The 18,240-nt window shown below is 35.5% G+C and overlaps 1 protein-coding gene across 1 annotated transcript; it reads right to left on the bottom strand.

Annotated features, from left to right (window-relative positions):
- Nucleotides 1–1,383: 1,383 nt before the first annotated feature.
- On the bottom strand, nt 1,384–18,105 carry GPALPP1 (GPALPP motifs containing 1). Its single transcript, XM_085855543.1, has 7 exons — nt 17,775–18,105; nt 3,970–4,056; nt 3,580–3,634; nt 3,368–3,499; nt 3,083–3,244; nt 2,859–2,969; nt 1,384–1,793 (listed from the first exon to the last, which is right to left on the bottom strand). Exons 1-7 carry the CDS (start codon nt 17,966–17,968, stop codon nt 1,575–1,577), a joined length of 960 nt encoding a protein of 319 aa, XP_085711669.1. The 5' UTR covers nt 17,969–18,105; the 3' UTR covers nt 1,384–1,574.
- Between the last annotated feature and the right edge of the window lie 135 nt (nt 18,106–18,240).

Raw genomic sequence — 18,240 nt, 5'->3', positions numbered from 1 at the left:
CCAGCACAGCAAATACCCACATTTCCCCCCTCCAGCGCAGAAAACACCCACGCTTCACACCTCCAGCGCAACAAATACCCACGCTTCACACCTCCAGCACAGCAAATACCCACGCTTCCCACCTCCAGCACAGCAAATACCCACGCTTCCCAGCTCCAGCGCAGCAAATACCCACACTCCCCACCTCCAGCGTAGCAAACACCCATGCTTCACACCTCCAGCGCAACAAATACCCACGCTTCACACCTCCAGCGCAACAAATACCCACGCTTCACACCTCCAGCGCAGCAGATATCCACGCTTCCCACCTCCAGCGCAACAAATACCCACGCTTCACACCTCCAGCGCAGCAAATACCCACGCTTCCCACCTCCAGCACAGCAAATATCCACGCTTCCCACCTCCAGCGCAAAAAATACCCACGCTTCACACCTCCAGCGCAGCAAATACCCACGCTTCCCACCTCCAGCACAGCAAATACCCACGCTTCCCACCTCCAGCGCAGCAAAGATGAAAGATCGCAAAAGTTCCACCAAGCGTGACCCAAGATCAAATTTTGAGTTAAAAAGTAATAATCTTAGTTTGACCACCAAGTCCCACCTCCTGGGGCATGAACCGGGGGGTCAAATCCCCCAAAAAATGTAATCACATCCATCCCCCAATGTTGATAGCATGTACAAAGATTCATAAGATAAAAATGTTTTAAAATGTGACAGTAATTGCATTTTTGGTATTTGACCTTTTTACCCCGCCCGTGGGGGCATGGCCAAAAATGATACTGTTCTCGCACCTTCTTGGCATGTGGTAATCATACCTACTAAGTTGGGTGAATTTCTGTACACCTATTTATGAAGAGATAACATGATGCGTGAAGCCAATTACAACATCCCAGTATTTTTTTCTAAAAGCGTGAGGGGACGAATGTACATCCAACACGAGGATACCCCAGAACGTATCCCCTGCGGTGGAGGAAGTATGACGGTTTATGTTAAATCCACAAAACCTGCTCCCAGGCACAAGGAAGCCCACTAATTCAGGAAAGCCACAACAACGTATTCTTACAAGAAAAAAAAACAGATTCAAAGACAGGAATTTTCAGTACGACATCACAGATCAAAGCCGACAACAAGAAATGACTCTTGATGGTGATATTAAACTGGTGCTTCAGAGGTTGTGGGTTCAAAGGAAATACTGTGAAAGATTTGGAATTTTCAAGAACTGATCCATTCCCTACCCGGCTGTCTGCAGTGCTGGGTCGAGTCATTTACGATACCAGTCCACATCCAGTGGGTGACAATGCAACGGCAACTCTGCCACCATTCCCACCATCCCCACACATTCTAGTTACCTGGTGTTCTGTGTTTGAGATTCATACACAAGATAAAAATTCGCCTCCATTTATTTAATTTTTCCCCAAGAAAGTTGTAATCGGTAGCCATTTCAACGAGTTGTAAAAGCATGCAGTCAGTTCAAACACAAAAATCTGATCATTAAAGATCATGAAGCAATAAGGAAAACAATAATAATAATTGATAAGTTGTCAGAAAAGTTTCAATTAATGCACGACACTAATTCTACAAAAACATGGATCCGTGGCTATGAGAGAACCGGGAATCCAGCTGCATTGACTTCTTCAAAAGTTCACGACGGTCTTTCGCAGTCGACCGGGGCTGTGTGAGGTCGTGGTCACGGTCGAAAGGTCGTCGGGTGGGGGTCGTGCCGAGATCGTCGACCGCTCGCCGCTTGGCCGCACGTGAATGAAGCTCCATGAGCGAGGTCGAACGGTGCGTTGCCTAAGGGGAGAGTGACACTTTCAAATTATAGGGTTTGTGTGTGTGTCGCTTCATTCGAAAGGGATCCTGGTCTCCTAATAAAAATGGTTCCAATTGGAAAGCTCGTCATTAATTTGCTTCGAACAAATTTCAAAACGCTCATGTTGTTGAATGACGCGTCCTTTTAAACATAAAAATGCCTTTTAGTAGGGTGTGTTCAGTTACCAAGCTTCTTGTAGAGCGCCGGCCAAGGGGCTTAAACACTGAAGCAAGCAGTCTATTTAAAACCAATTAAGAATGGCTGGTTTGGCAAGCACGAGCGAGCTATTTGGTCACTAAACACCCCCAGAACTTGGAGCTTTTACTGCAACCGTTCAATTTGGACCATTTTTATTATTATTATTATTATTATTATAATAATACGAGAACAGGAACCCTTTGGAATAAAGTGTGATGAACATTGAACGAGCGCCGAACATACAGCAATACAACACATATAAAAAATACATGGAAGGAGCACACAAACAACCACAGCCACAATGACAACACCAACAACTCTTCTTCTTCTTTCGGCTGCTCCCGTTCGGGGTCGCCACAGCGGATCATCCATATGATCCGCATAGGCCGGATGGCCTTCCTGACGCAACCCTGGTCGTCTCTTACAACACAGGGATATGGTACACCTATTTTAACCGGGGTATACACCGGCCCAGTACACTGGTACTCATTTTGCTGACCTCGGAAGGATGACAGGCTGAGTCAACCCCCTGGTGTATTAATTCAGTGGCCCAACAGGGCTTGAACTCAGGACCTTTTGGATCCCAAGCCGCTGCCCTAACCACTGCGCCAACACCAGGCTATAATGACAACACCAACAACTAGGTGTTATAAATGATCTTTTTTTTCATGTTTCACTTCATTTTTCATCGTCATTGAAACTCCAGACAGACACAATGTGTTTGTGAAGTACAACACTGTCGTTTAATGAAACCAGTCAGTGAAGCGACCGGTCGTGTATGCTAGTCATCATTCGTTGTACCCATCCTCCCTCTCCCCAAACATTAATGAAGTTCATATGAAGCTCACATTATAATGTGATATCATAGCAGCGTTTTTCAATTCTTCTTCAGAAGGACGCTTCCTCTCTTCTTTGACATCTTCATGCGTGCTCCTGTTTGCATTCTTAGTACCATGTTCCTGTAGAAGGAAAGGAGAAGGCAGTGATGCAGTTTGAGGATTACTGTGAAAAACAAAAACAACAAGGATGTGTAAGTGAAGAACGTATCGGATGTTCAGAACGAACCGCAGACCTTAGCTTTATGTGCAAGGTCCACAGGTGTGTCGGTCCATACCGACCGATCCCCAACCTCTTCGGCCGCACGGCGCCGGAAGGTACGCGCTCCCATTGAAAATCCCGTTCGCTCCGGGGGCAGCTCGATCATCCAGGCTTCTCTCGATGAAGCAGTCGTTCCCTGACGGACCAATATAATTGACACAAACGATTCGCATCACAAAATTCAAAGGATCACATTTTGAAGATTATTTTTTCAACCATTTTGAACCAGCACCCCTCGATCCCCATCCCGCAATCCCACCCCTCCTTGTAGTTTTTCTTTCATCCGCCGAGCCCGTTCTTCCACTTCTTGGCCGATGTTGGCCGGACACGGAACTGTCGCCGGCATCGGGCCAATGATCTCATCACAGTCATCCTCATTCTCATTCTCCCCCTGCAGGCACAAACGCTCTACACTCTGAAACCATTGCAAACAAACTTACGAGAGCTTGCACCACAACCCACAATACTCACCTGCGCCGGTGGCGCTGGTGGCAGAGAAGGTCCGATTATGGCACGAGTTCTGCACCTGATGATGGATCAAGGGGAAAATGGTTGCCAAAGTACGAAGTGAGGACAATTTCATCCATATTTTAAAAGGTATCTGTTTCATGTTACTCAACACAATCCTTGCTCGTTTTTGTGACAACGACTTTCACTTGTTAATAAATAAATAAATGATAAATATATAAATAAATAAATAAATAAATAGGACTATGGTTAGTGCTAAGTGTTGATCAGCTGAGATCATTCTGAATCCATGGGGCAAGGTAGTCATAGGCCGAGGTGTTTTGGCCGAGACGGTCATGGGCCAACGTAACTGGACGAGCAACTACGAGGCCATGCTGTGAAAGGCCCACTCACTTCCAATCCACCGGCTCTTTTGACTCATCCTCTTGGTGAGGAAATTTGAAGCCAGGTGGGAGTGCAGGTCCAAACGTGTCTCCGTCCCTGCACGACAGACAGACAGACAGCACGTTGGTTTCGCATCACACCGAAGGAATCGAGCCGTTGAATGGTTTGAAGTGCATACGGTGCAGAACTTAGCCTGCATCAGTACCGGAATCATTTTCCCGACTAAGTGATTACATTGGTTAATCATTGGTGAAGTTTTCCCTGAAAGCATGGCCGTGAAGAAAAGAATACCACGTGTTGCTGACAAAAGGTGAAATAAGTTAAACGTCATTTTTCGTCCGTACCGGACGAAATTTGTTATTTTTGTAAGGATTTTGTAATTAATTTGTAATAAATTTGTAATTTTTGTAAGGATTTTGTAATTTTTGTCATGCTTTTGTAAAGCATTTGTAATTTTTGGAAGGATTTTGTCATTTTTGTAATCAATTTGTAATTTTTGTAAGAATTTTGTAATGAATTTGTAATTTTGTAATTTTTGTAATGAATTTGTAATTTTTATAATGAATTTGTAATTTTGTAAGGATTTTGTAATTTTTGTAAGGATTTTGTAATTTTTGCAATGACTGTAATTTTTGGAATGAATTTGTAATTTTTGCAAGGATTTTGTAATGAATTTGTAATTTTTGTAATGAATTTGTTATTTTTGTTATGAATTTGTAATATTATAATTTTTGTAATGAATTTGTAATTTTGTAATTTTTGTAATTTTTGTAATGAATTTGTAATATTATAATTTTTGTAATGAATTTGTCATTTTGTAATTTTTGTAAGGATTTTGTAATTTTTGTAATGAATTTGTAATTTTGTAATTTTTGGAAGGATTTTGTAATTTTTGTAATGAATTTGTAATGACAGTAATTTTGTAAATTTTGTAATGATTTTGTAATGAATTTGTAATTTTTGTAATTTTTGTCATGATTTTGTAATTTTTGAAAGGATTTTGTAATTTTTGTAATGAATTTGTAATTTTGTAATTTTTGTAAGGATTTTGTCATGAATTTGGAATTTTGATATTTTTTAATGAATTTGTAATCTTTGTAAGGATTTTGTCATGAATTTCTCATTTTGTAACTTTTGTAACGATTTTGTGATTTTGTAATGAATTTGTAATTTTTGTAATTTTTTAAGGATTTTGTAATTTTTGTTATGCTTTTGTAATTTTTGTTATGAATTTGTAATTTTTCTAATGAATTTGTAATTTTTGTAAGGATTTTGTAATTTTTGTAATGAATTTGTAATTTTATAATTTTTGTAAAGAATTTGTAATTTTTGTAATTTTTTAATTTTTGTAAGGATTTTGTAATGAATTTGGAATTTTGTAATGAATTTTTAATTTTTGTAAAGAATTTGTAATTTTTGTCATTAATTTGTAATTTTTGTAAGGAATTTGTAATTTTTGTAAGGATTTTGTAATTTTTGGAATGAATTTGTAATGAATTTGTAATTTTTGTCATGAATTTGTAATTTTTTAAGAATTTTGAAATTTTTGTAATGAATTTGTAATTTTTGTAAGGATTTTGTAATTTTTTAAGAATTTTGTAATTTTTGTAATTTTGAAATTTTTGTAATAAATTTGTAATTTTTGAAAGGATTTTGTAATATTGTAAAGAATTTCTAATTTTGTAATGAATTTGTAATTTTTATGATTTTGTAATTTTTGTAAGGATTTTGTAATGAATTTGTAATTTTGTAAATTTTGTTATGAATTTTTAATTTTTGAAAGGATTTTGTAATTTTCGTAAGGAATTTGTAATTTTATAATTTTTGTAATGATTTTGTAATTTTTGTTAGTATTTTGTAATTTTTGTAATGAATTTGTAAATTTTGTAATGAATTTTTAATTTTTTTAATTTTTGTAAAGAATTTGTAATTTTTGTAATGAATTTGTAATTTTTAAAAGGATTTTGTAATTTTTGTACTGAATTTGTAATTTTTGAAAGGATTTTGTCATTTTTGTTTTGAATTTGTAATTTTGTAAATTTTGTAAGGAATTTTTAATTTTTGTAATTAATTTGTAATTTTGTAATTTTTTAAGGATTTTGTAATTTTCGTAAGGAATTTGTAATTTTGTAATTTTTGTTAGGATTTTATAATTTTTGTAAAGAATTTGTAATTTTTGTAAGGATTTTGAAATGAATTTGAAATTTTGTAATGAATTTTTAATTTGTTTAATTTGTCAGGATTTTGTAATTTTTGAAATGAATTTGTAATTTTTGTAACTTTTGTAAGGATTTTGTTATGAATTTGTAATTTTTGTTAGGATTTTGTAATTTTGTTATGAATTTGAAATGAATTTGTAATTTTTGTAAGGATTTTGTAATTTTTTTAATGCTTTTGTAATTTTGTAATCTTTTAATTTTTGTAACGATTTTGTAATTTTTGAAAGGATTTTGTAATGAATTTGTAATGACTTTGTAAATTTTGTATTGATTTTGTAATTTTATAATTTTTGTCATTAATTTGTAATTTTGTAATTTTTGTTAGGATTTTGTAATTTTTGGAATGAATTTGTAATGAATTTATAATTTTTGTAATGAATTTGTAATTTTTGTAAGGATTTTGGAATTAATTTGTAATTTTGTAATTTTTTAAGGATTTTGTAATTCTTGTAATGAATTTCTCATTTTTGAAAGGATTTTGTAATGAATTTGTAATTTTGAAATTTTTGTAATAAATTTGTAATTTTTGTAATGAATTTATAATTTTGTAAGGATTTTGTAATTTTTGTAATTTTTTTAAAGGATTTTGTAATTTTGTAATTTTTGTAATGAATTTGTAATTTTGTAATTTTTGAAATGAAGTTGTAATTTTATGATTTTTGAAAAGAATTTGTAATTTTTTAATTTTTGTAAGGATTTTGTAATGAATTTGTAATTTTGTAATGAATTTGTAATTTTTGTTAGGATTTTGTACTGAATTTGTAATTTTGTTATTTTTGTATTGAATTTGTAATTTTTGTAAGGATTTTGTAATTTTTGTAATGCTTTTGTGATGAATTTGTAATTTTGTAACTTTTGTAATGAATTTGTAATTTTATAATTTTTGTCATGAATTTGTAATTTTTGTAAGGATTTTGTAATTTTGTAATGAATTTGTAATTTTTGTAATGAATTTGTAATTTTGTAAGGATTTTGAAATTAATTTGTAATTTTGTAATTTTTGTAATGAATTTTTAATTTTTGTCAGGATTTTGTAATTTTTGTAATGAATTTGTAATTTTGTAAGGATTTTGTAATTTTTGTAATGCTTTTGTAATGAATTTCTAATTTTGTAATTTTTGTAATGAATTTGTAATTTTGTAAATTTTGTAATGAATTTGTAATTTTGTTATTTCTGTTATGAATTTGTAATTTTTGTAAGGATTTTGTAATTTTTGTAATGCTTTTGTAATGAATTTCTAATTTTGTAATTTTTGTAATGAATTTGTCATTTTGTAATTTTTGTGATGAATTTGTAAGGATTTTGTAATTTTTGTAATGAATTTGTAATTTTTGTAATGCTTTTGTAATGAATTTCTAATTTTGTAATTTTTGTTATGAATTTGTCATTTTGTAATTTTTGTGATGAATTTGTAATTTTTGTAAGGATTTTGTGATGAATTTTTAATTTTTTAATTTTTGTCAGGATTTTATAATTTTTGTATTGAATTTGTAATTTTTGTAATGAATTTGTAAGGATTTTGTAATTTCTGTAATGAATTTGTAATTTTTGTAATGCTTTTGTAATGAATTTCTAATTTTGTAATTTTTGTAATGAATTTGTAATTTTGTAATTTTTGTGATGAATTTGTAAGGATTTTGTAATTTTTGTAATGAATTTGTAATTTTTGTAATGCTTTTGTAATGAATTTCTAATTTTGTAATTTTTGTTATGAATTTGTCATTTTGTAATTTTTGTGATGAATTTGTAATTTTTGTAAGGATTTTGTCATGAATTTGTAATGAATTTTTAATTTTTGTCAGGATTTTATAATTTTTGTATTGAATTTGTAATTTTTGTTATGAATTTGTAAGGGTTTTGTAATGAATTTGTAATTTTTGTAAGGATTTTGTAATTTTTGTACTGAATTTGTAATTTTGTAAATTTTGTAATGAATTTTTAAATTTTCAAATTTTTGTAAGGATTTTGTAATTTTTGTAAGGATTTTGTAATGAATTTGTAATTTTTGAAATGATTTTGTAATTTTTGTAATGAATTTGTAATTTTGTAATTTTTGTAATGAATTTGTAATTTGTAATTTTTTAAATTTTTGTAAGGATTTTGTAATTTTTGTTAGGAATTTGTAATTTTGTAATTTTTGTAAGGATTTTGTAATTTTTGTAATGAATTTGTAATTTTGTAAATTTTGTTAGGATTTTGTCATGAATTTGTAATTTTGTTATTTTTTAATGAATTTGTCATGAATTTCTAATTTTTAGCTTTTGTAAGGATTTTGTAATTTTTGTAAGGATTTTGTAATTTTTGTAATGAATTTGTAATTTTTGTCAGAATTTTGTAATTTTTGTAATGAATTTGTAATTTTGTAATTTTTGTCATGAATTTGTAATTTTGTAAATTTAGTTATGAATTTTTAATTTTTGAAAGGATTTTGTAATTTTAAGGAATTTGTAATTTTTGTAATGATTTTGTAATTTTTGTTTGGATTTTGACCATTTTTGCAATGATTTTGTAATTTTTGTAATGAATTTTTAATTATTTTAATTTTTGTAATGAATTTGTAATTTTTGTCTTGAATTTGTAATGAATTTGTAATTTTTGTAAGGATTTTGTAATGAATTTGTAATTTTGTTATGAATTTGTAATTTTTGAAAGGATTTTGTAATTTTTGTAATTTTGTAATTTTTGTTATGAATTTGTAATTTTGTAAATTTTATAATGAATTTTTAATTTTTGTATTTAATTGGTAATTTTGTAATTTTTTTAAGGATTTTGTAATTTTCGTAAGGAATTTGTAATTTTGTAATTTTTGTAAGGATTTTATAATTTTTGTAAAGAATTTGTAATGAATTTAAAATTTTGTAATGAATTTTTAATTTGTTTAATTTTTGTCAGGATTTTGTAATTTTTGTTATGAATTTGTAAGGATTTTGTAATTTTTGTAATGAATTTGTAATTTTTGTAAGGATTTTGTAATTTTTGTAATGAATTTCTCATTTTGTAACTTTTGTAAGGATTTTGTTATGAATTTGTAATTTTTGTAAGGATTTTGTAATTTTTTAAATGCTTTTGTAATGAATTTGTAAGGATTTTGTAATTTTTGTAATGAATTTGTAATTTTGTAAGGATTTTGTAATTTTTGTAATGCTTTTGTAATGAATTTCTAATTTTGTAATTTTTGTAATGAATTTGTAAATTTTGTAATGAATTTGTAATTTTTGTAAGGATTTTGTACTGAATTTGTAATTTTGTTATTTCTGTTATGAATTTGTAATTTTTGTAAGGATTTTGTAATGAATTTCTAATTTTGTAATTTCTGTTATGAATTTGTCATTTTGTAATTTTTGTGATGAATTTGTAAGGATTTTGTAGTTTTTGTAATGAATTTGTAATTTTTGTAAGGATTTTGTAATTTTTGTAATGAATTTCTAATTTTGTAATTTTTGTTATGAATTTGTCATTTTGTAATTTTTGTGATGAATTTGTAATTTTTGTAAGGATTTTTCATGAATTTGTAATGAATTTTTAATTTTTAAATTTTTGTCAGGATTTTATAATTTTTGTATTGAATTTGTAATTTTTGTTATGAATTTGTAAGGGTTTTGTAATTTTTGTAATGAATTTGTAATTTTTGTAAGGATTTTGTAATTTTTGTACTGAATTTGTAATTTTGTAAATTTTGTAATGAATTTTTAAATTTTCAAATTTTTGTAAGGATTTTGTAATTTTTGTAAGGATTTTGTAATGAATTTGTAATTTTTGTCATGAATTTCTAATTTTGTAATTTTTGTAATGAATTTGTAATTTTTGTTATGAATTTGTAATTTTTGAAATGATTTTGTAATTTTTGTCATGAATTTTTAATTTTGTAATTTTTGTTTGGATTTTGTAATTTTTGTTATGAATTTGTAATTTTTGTAAGGATTTTGTAATTTTTGTAATGAATTTGTAATTTTTGTGAGGATTTTGTAAGGATTTTGAAAATTTTTCTTATGAATTTGTAATTTTAAGGATTTTGTAATTTTTGTAAGGATTTTGTAATTTTTCTGATGAATTTGTAGTTTTTGTAATGAATTTGTAAGGATTTTGTAATATTTGTAATGAATTTGTAATTTTGTCATTTTTGTTAGGATTTTGTAATTTTTGTAATGAATTTGTAATTTTGTAAGGATTTTGTAATTTTTGTAATTTTTGTAAAGATTTTGTAATTTTTGTAAGGAATTTGTAATTTGTAATTTTTGTCAGGATTTTGTAATTTTTGTTGTGAATTTGTAATTTTTGTAAGGATATTGTAATTTTTGTAATGAATTTCTAATTTTGTAATTTTTGTAATGAATTTGTAATTTTTGTTATGAATTTGTCATTTTGTCAATTTTGTAGTTTTTGTAATGAATTTGAATCAGGTGAATATACTGATTCTGGCTCACTTTTCCCCATGTAAATAAATGGGGGGTTTTCAGCGATTCATTTTTTTTTCCCGAAAAAGTAAACCGCTTTTTATCCCAAGGTATATTTATTTGTCTCCCCTTTTAACCTGGGGGCACTGTTTTCAAATAACCAATGTAATAAGATAAAGATTTGTTCAAGTAGTAATGTGATTTGTTCAAGGTGATTCTGAAGAAATATCTGAAACATGTAAGCCTTGGGACACTCTTTTTCAAATAACCAATGCATATTGTTTAGCTCACTCATTGAACCTATAAACATTTGTTCATTCTCAAATTCCTTCAATAGTTTAATTTTCTTTGCACAATAATCCCCATCTAAAATATTTAAAAATAAAACATTTGAATCTTTTTATTTTTTAAGATACCCCTTTTGTGCCATTATGAAATGATAAACCTCTCTTAATGATCTTGTTTGACCACCTCCTGAGCGTCAGATTATTTTTTGCATCAGCCACGCCCACTTTCAACAAGCCCCACCCACTTTTTCATAAGTCCCACCCACTTTTCCTAAACCCCACCCACTTTTCACCAGGTATTTTTCATAAGCCACACCCACTTTTCCTAAGCCCCGCCCACTTTTACTAAGCCCCGCCTCCTCTTACATCATTTCCAGTTCATCTCTGACTCTCAACGAAATCACGAGAAAATTCTACAATGTTATGGTTTTGAAAAATTTCCAAACGAACGCTTGCCTGGGCTTGCCCAGGGAATTTCCAGAGGAAACCACCCCCACCAGTCTTTCTCTATAAAAGGTTCAACCCAGACTCCATTTAGAAAAAATTCTCACAATGGAGTGCTGTTCTGTGCTTGCTTGTAGATCGACTATTTGTATGGAACTAAACCTTCAAGTTGATGAACTGGATTCAAACCTCTTATCTGTTGAGGTAAGATTTTTATTTTTCTATTTTCAGTTTCTTTTAAGCATCGACTCATTTAATCATTAAATAACTTAATCAATACATTATTATTTTCTCTCACAGGAAATTGTATCTGAAAATACCGATTTTGCCACAACTTGGGGTGAAATTGTTGGCTTGGTTGAAGACCTTGTGAGCGACCAAGACCCACAGAACGAGCTAGGCCTTGAGTGGGATGAGCTTGCTTGAAGATCAACGACTTGTATGGAACTAAACCTTCAAGTTGATGAACTGGATTCAAACCTCTTATCTGTTGAGGTAAGATTTTATTTTCCTATTTTCAGTTTCTTTTAAGCATCGACTCATTTAATAATTAAATAACTTAATTAATACATTATTATTTTCTCTCACAGGAAATTGTATCTGAAATACGAAATGAAAATACTGCTTTTGCTACAACTTGGGGCGAAATTGTTGGCTTGGTTGAAGAGCTTATGAGCGACCAAGACCCACAGAATGAGTTCGTCCTTGATGACCCAACCAAAGAGTTATACCTTGGAGACCAGCAAAATCCTGAAAAAGAGTTTTGCAACAATAGTACTCATTGTGAGTTATCAAGCCAATACCCCATGAACAAGTTATACCTTGATGAGCCAGAATACAAGTTTTACCTTGGAGACTCACAAATTTCAGACATTTTGAAAAATGGAGTTTTTCTTGATGATTCACAGTTATACTATGTGAGATCAATTACTGAACAACATAAAAATTGGAAAAAATGGAGTTTTCCTTGATGATCCACAGTTATACTATGTGAGATCTATCACTGAAACCCATGAAAATTGGAAAAATGGAGTTTTCCTTGATGATCTACAGTTATACTATGTGAGATCTATCACTGAAACCCACAATATTTCTGGAAATTGTGATTCTACCTTGGAGTCTTGGATAGATGGTTATATTTTTGGAGACTTGAAATGTGGGTTCTGGCTTGATAACTCACAATGTGATACGTATCTTGGAAACTCAACAGGAATGTGGTTATACCTTGGAGACTTGGAAAGTTGGGTTTATTTTGGAGACTTGAAATGCTATCACTCTTTGGGATCTAAACCTATCGATGTAGTTCTTTGTTGGATAGTGCTTGATGGGAGCAAGATCAAGAAAGTTCTGGGAAGAAAGTGTAGGCTTACTCCCCCTTTCTACGTCATCAAACCTGAAAGCCTTAAAAGACAGAATTGGAAGAAGAAAAAAAAAACGTAAAATATATATATATATATGTATGTGTATATATATATATATATATATATATATATATATATATATATATATATATATATATATATATATATATATATATATATATATATATATATATATATATTGTTGTGGTTACCAGATTCGCAAACCACCATTCAGGTCCCTTAGGTGAGGTATCTCGGTAAGTGCATGTGTAGTTAGGCCCAAACCCGTTGTCTAGTGGGAATACATGTCATTTATACGTGCTGCGACTCTTCAGGATAGCCGTTTTTCTTTCACTATCTTTATTTTGGACCAACCGCCATGATCACAACCACAACATCAACCACCGACCACAACCACCGCTTCACCACAACCGCCACGACCTTCCCGTCACACCTCGCAACCGTCGCATCGCCACCGTTCTTGCCCCGCTGTGGGTACCGGTGTTGGACTCATGCAGAACGCGCGTCGAACAGCGTGTACAAAATCACGGATTTTCTGCTTCAAAAACGGATCAAAAACGACACACGCCCACTTTTTTGCCGTCCAATCGGTGAGCGAGGGGCGATTTGGCCCCACCTCCAGAACGATCGATATATGCAAATTTGTGGATCAAAAAGCCTTCACGCCCACTTTTTCTCGGGCCAATGGGGAGCGAGGTGAAAGGTCAAAGGGAGGGGGTCAAAGGCGAAGTTACGGGGGGATAAAAGGACGGTGTTCGTCAGTCAGAAGAGAGTCGTCGCAGTCAGAAGAGAGTCGCAGTCAGAAGAGAGTCAGCAGAACGAGAACGAGGAGTCGGAACGAGGGAGTCAGCAGAACGAGAACGAGGGTCGCGAAGGAGAACGAGAGAGAGTCGCAAACGAGAACGAAAGAAGTCTGGAGCCCGAAGCCTGCAGTGGCTGGAGAAGCTGAAGAGAGTCGGACGAGGGGGTGCTCGCGTCGGTGCCGGGAGCTGCACGCCCGAGGGAGGCCGGCAGCGCGACCTGGCCGAGGTGGAGACGCACACCAGGGATAATAAAGATCCTCTATACCCCGAGCATCAGCAACCCCCTCCTGTTTCCCCCCGCGCTGAGATAGTGCGACCAAGGGGGCCCCGTTCCCACCCCCTGCCAGGCACTGTCCACGAGGCCCGCGGGTTGCGGGGCCATCGCCGCTCCGCGTCTCATCACCAGACGGGTAGGCCCGACCCGGTCTCGGCCTCAGGCCTGCCCCATCCTTGGGGGTATTTCTTTTCCTTGGTTTTGGGTATGTGTTGTCGGCGCCGTCTGTGAAGTAGAATTGTATAAGTGTTGCCGTGTGCTCGGTAGTCGGTATTAGCTCTGCACTGTGTTTTCACTTTTATGTTTGCTTTTTGTGTAAATGGAATTGTGTTTTCTTTTTTTTGTGTGCATTTGGTGGAATTGTATTTGTGTGCTTTCCGTTCGTCGCGAATAAATGTGCTTTATTGTTGAACTGTTCTCCCGCTTCGCTTCGTCTTTTCCTCCATTGAATCCCCATCTTGCTTCACGTAAAGGGTTGGTAGTGGGCTGAATACGCCCGATAATTAATCGAACCGTCGAGGTCGACGATAACACCGCTCGGTTATTCTGATAGTACGGAACGGGTCGCTTAAGTGGCCCGTGTCCGAAGTCGACCTGCGGCGAGGTGCGATCGCCCGGTCTACCCTCCGCGTGGGTACTTAGGTAGTTCGAATTTGGCGAGCAACCCTATCCCACGCGGGGGCTGATTGGCTCGATCGCGGTGAGACCGAAAGGTCCACCCGTGACTGGTTCCCGGCGTTAGTCCGAGAGGGTCACGACTGGATTGTCCGTCCGGTGGGCGACGTGCCGCGATTCGAGTTACGTGGCCGTCGCACGCCGGCGGGCGCGAAGACCGCAACAATATATATATATATATATATATATATATATATATATATATATATATATATATATATATATATATATATATATATATATATATATATGTGGAAATCTCATTTTGAAAAAGACTGTGTTGGGCGAGGGTTGGGTTGGGGTTGAGATTTTGAATGTGAGGGTTGGGGTGGGGGGTTGAGATTTTGAATGTGAGGGTTGGGGTGAGGGTTAGGATTTTGAATGTGAGGGTTGGGGTGAGGGTTAGGATTTTGAATGTGAGGGTTGGGGTGAGGGTTAGGATTTTGAATGTGAGGGTTGGGGTGAGGGTTAGGATTTTGAATGTGAGGGTTGGGACACACACACACACACACACACACACACACACACACACACACACACACACACACACACACACACACACACACACACACACACACACACACACACACACACACACACACACACGTATTATTATATGGATAATAAAATGTCTCTACTTCTGTGAGAAGTCTCCAAATGTCTCCAACCTCAAATGATCAAATGAGCTCATCCTGATCCGGAAATTTGCATATGGGTTCTCCTGCCGGCCTATAAAACGCCGAGCAGAAAAGCAGAGGGGGTGGCAGAAAAGTGAAGAGAGTTTAGTGGCAGAAAAGCGTAGAGAGTTTTGGGGCAGAGAGAAAGAAGAGTTGTTGCGCAAGAGTTGTTGTTGCGAGGCAGTCAAGTCAGGTTGGAGCGCGGAGTGGAGTCGGGAGGCGAGGGCGTCCAGGTGGTTTTCTGCAGTCGGCTGAGGAGAATTGGGGGAAGAGTCCGAGGAGCTCGGGTCCGAGGCAAGGAAGACGGCGGTCGGCGACGAGGTCGCGGTGGAATCGCTCGTCACGGGACCCAAGCAAGCCCGTTATACTCCTTCCCCAGAGCATCAACAATTCCCCCTTTCCCCCGCACTGAGATAGTGCGAAAAGGGGGCCCCGTTCCCACCCCACTCCAAGCGGTGCCAACGAAACCCGCGAAGGAGCATGAAGTCGGGGCACCGCCGCGCTGCCACATTTGCGGCTCATCACGAAGACGCGGGTAGGACCCCCCCCCCCGGTCTCGCGGGCCTGGCCGCTCCGCCAGGTCCCGCGCACACATTGGCCTATGGGCCCGTCTGCCCCCTTGCCTATGAGGGTGGCTTTCTTTTCCTTTGCTTTTAAGTAAATGTGTGTCGGAGCCGTCTGTGAAGTAAAACTGTTTAAGTGTTGCCGTGTGCTCGCGTAGTCGGTAGTATCTCTGCGTCATTGTTTCTTTTGTTGCATTTGCTATATGTGTGCTCTCCGTGTGCCGCGGAATAAATGTGCATTATGTTGAACTGGTTTCCTGTTTCGCTTCGTCTTTTCTTTAATTGAATCTCCATCTTGCTTCACGTAACGGGTTCATCGTGGGCTTAATACGCCCGATAATTATTCGGAACCGTCGAGGCCGGCGATAACACCGCTCGGTTATCCCGATAGCACGGAACGGATCGCTTAAGTGGCCCGTGTCCGGAGTCGACCTGCGGCGAGGTGCGATCGCCCGGTCTACCATCCACGTGGGAACTTAGGTAGGTCAAGTTTGGCAAACAACCCTATCCCACGCGGGTGGCCGATTGGCACGATCGTGGTGAGGCCGAAAGGCCCACCCGTGACTAGCTCCCGGCGTTAGTCCGAAAGGGTCACGATAGAATTGTCCGTCCGGTGGGCGACGTGCCGCGATTCGAGTCACGTGGCCATTCGCACGCCGGCAGGCGCGAATTCGCAACAATGTATAGTGAAGAAGTAAATAAAAAGGCATTAGGAGCCTTTCATAAGAGATTTATTTTAGATAATGGAATAGATTGTGTTCCATATGGATATTGCATGATAGAGTGTATAAAATAGATTGTGTTTTAGCGATGGTAAGATGGGTTAGGGTTTTTAAGGGCGACCGCTGTGTTTTTTCACAATATATAAATGGTCAAACCAAGTATTAGTCAAACTAAAGAGTGGAGAAAATCTCAGTCTTGGTATATAAATGGAAAACATAATGAATGTGAAAAATATCAAATAAGTCTTATTGAAAAAATAACTAAAACAAAGGTAAATAAAACAAATAAGCGAATCAAATAAAAAAACTAGTAAGTTAGAGGATGTAAAGAAAAAAAAATATCCCTTGAATGGACTGAAAACTTTGATGGTTATCAATTGAACAATGGAAAACAATTTACTATAATCTCAAAATGATATGTGGCTCAGGAGGTGGTCAAACAAGAGCATTAAGAGAAGTTTATCATTTCGTAATGGCACAAAAGGGGTATCTTAAAAAATATAAAGATTCAAATGTTTTATTTTTAAATATTTTAGATGGGGATTATTGTGCAAAGAAAATTAAACTATTGAAGGAATTTGAGAATGAACAAATCTTTATAGGTTCAATGAGTGAGCTAAATAATATGCATTGGTTATTTGAAAAAGAGTGTCCCAAGGCTTACATGTTTCAGATATTTCTTTAGAATCACCTTAAACAAATCACATTACTACTTGAACAAATCTTTATCTTATTGCATTGGTTATTTGAAAAAAAAAGTGTCCCGAGGTTAAAAGGGGAGACAAATAAATATACCTTGGGATAAAAAGGGGGTTTACTTTTTAGGGAAAAAAATATGAATCGCTGAAAATCCCCCATTCATTTACATGGGGAAAAGTGAGCCAGAATCAGTATATTCACCCTACTAATTTGTAATGTTTGTAAGGATTTTGTAATGAATTTGTAATTTTGTAAGGATTTTGTAATTTTTGTAATGAATTTGTAATTTTTGTAATGAATTTGTAATTTTGTAATGAATTTGTAATTTTTGTAATGAATTTGTAATTTTGTAATTTTGAAATTTTTGTAATGAATTTGTTCAGGGTCCCAACGATAGCCCGCCAACTCTGCACGAAGGACACCGTTGTATCTTAAACATCCAACTACTGCCAGGGGACGGGACGCCCGGCTTAACGTCCATAGGAAGGAGTTCACACACATTGACGAATGACTGACGATGACGGTTCATAGTCGGGTCGGGATTCGAACCCATGCGGGGACATGTACCGGTGCTGCCGATTGACGGACGGTAAGACTTAGAGGGATTATTCACGGCACAGTCACAGTCACAGTCACAGTCACAGGCACAGTCACAGTCACAGTCACAGGCTCACGTTGTCGAACGACGTTCTTGTTGTTTCCAGTTCGTCGGAGGCAGACGGGGCCCCAAGGCTGTACCTGGGCGGGACTGTGGACACTCGTGCTCACTCTTATTCACGGTCTCCTCGGCTCTCTCCCGTGCCCAAGGCCCAGCACGGTCCGCAGGCCCAGCACGGTCCGCAGGCCGAGGCCGACTTCGCATCGTCATCGCGACCAAACACAACCCCCATGTCCCATCTACCTACGTCACAACCTTCTTCCGAAACCGAGTCACACGTCACCGAGGTTGCCGTGAACTTCCCTTTGAGCACACAAACACTTCACCACACTCGCTCTGCACTCACATGGCTTATTACAGGAGATGAATTTAATGATCCAATAAAAATTCCGTATATAACCACTCGACATCCTTGTAAATTCCACGAATTGTTCGTGTTCGTGTGTTTGTTGGAAAAACTTTTATCCAAAATGAACGTGCCT

Source organism: Eptatretus burgeri, chromosome 14 (genome assembly GCF_056783735.1).
Source record: "Eptatretus burgeri isolate ZD-2024b chromosome 14, Ebu_testis_v1, whole genome shotgun sequence".
NCBI lineage: Eukaryota > Metazoa > Chordata > Myxini > Myxiniformes > Myxinidae > Eptatretus > Eptatretus burgeri.
Note: the sequence above shows the minus strand (reverse complement) of the source record. Positions and strands in the feature narration are given on the sequence as shown.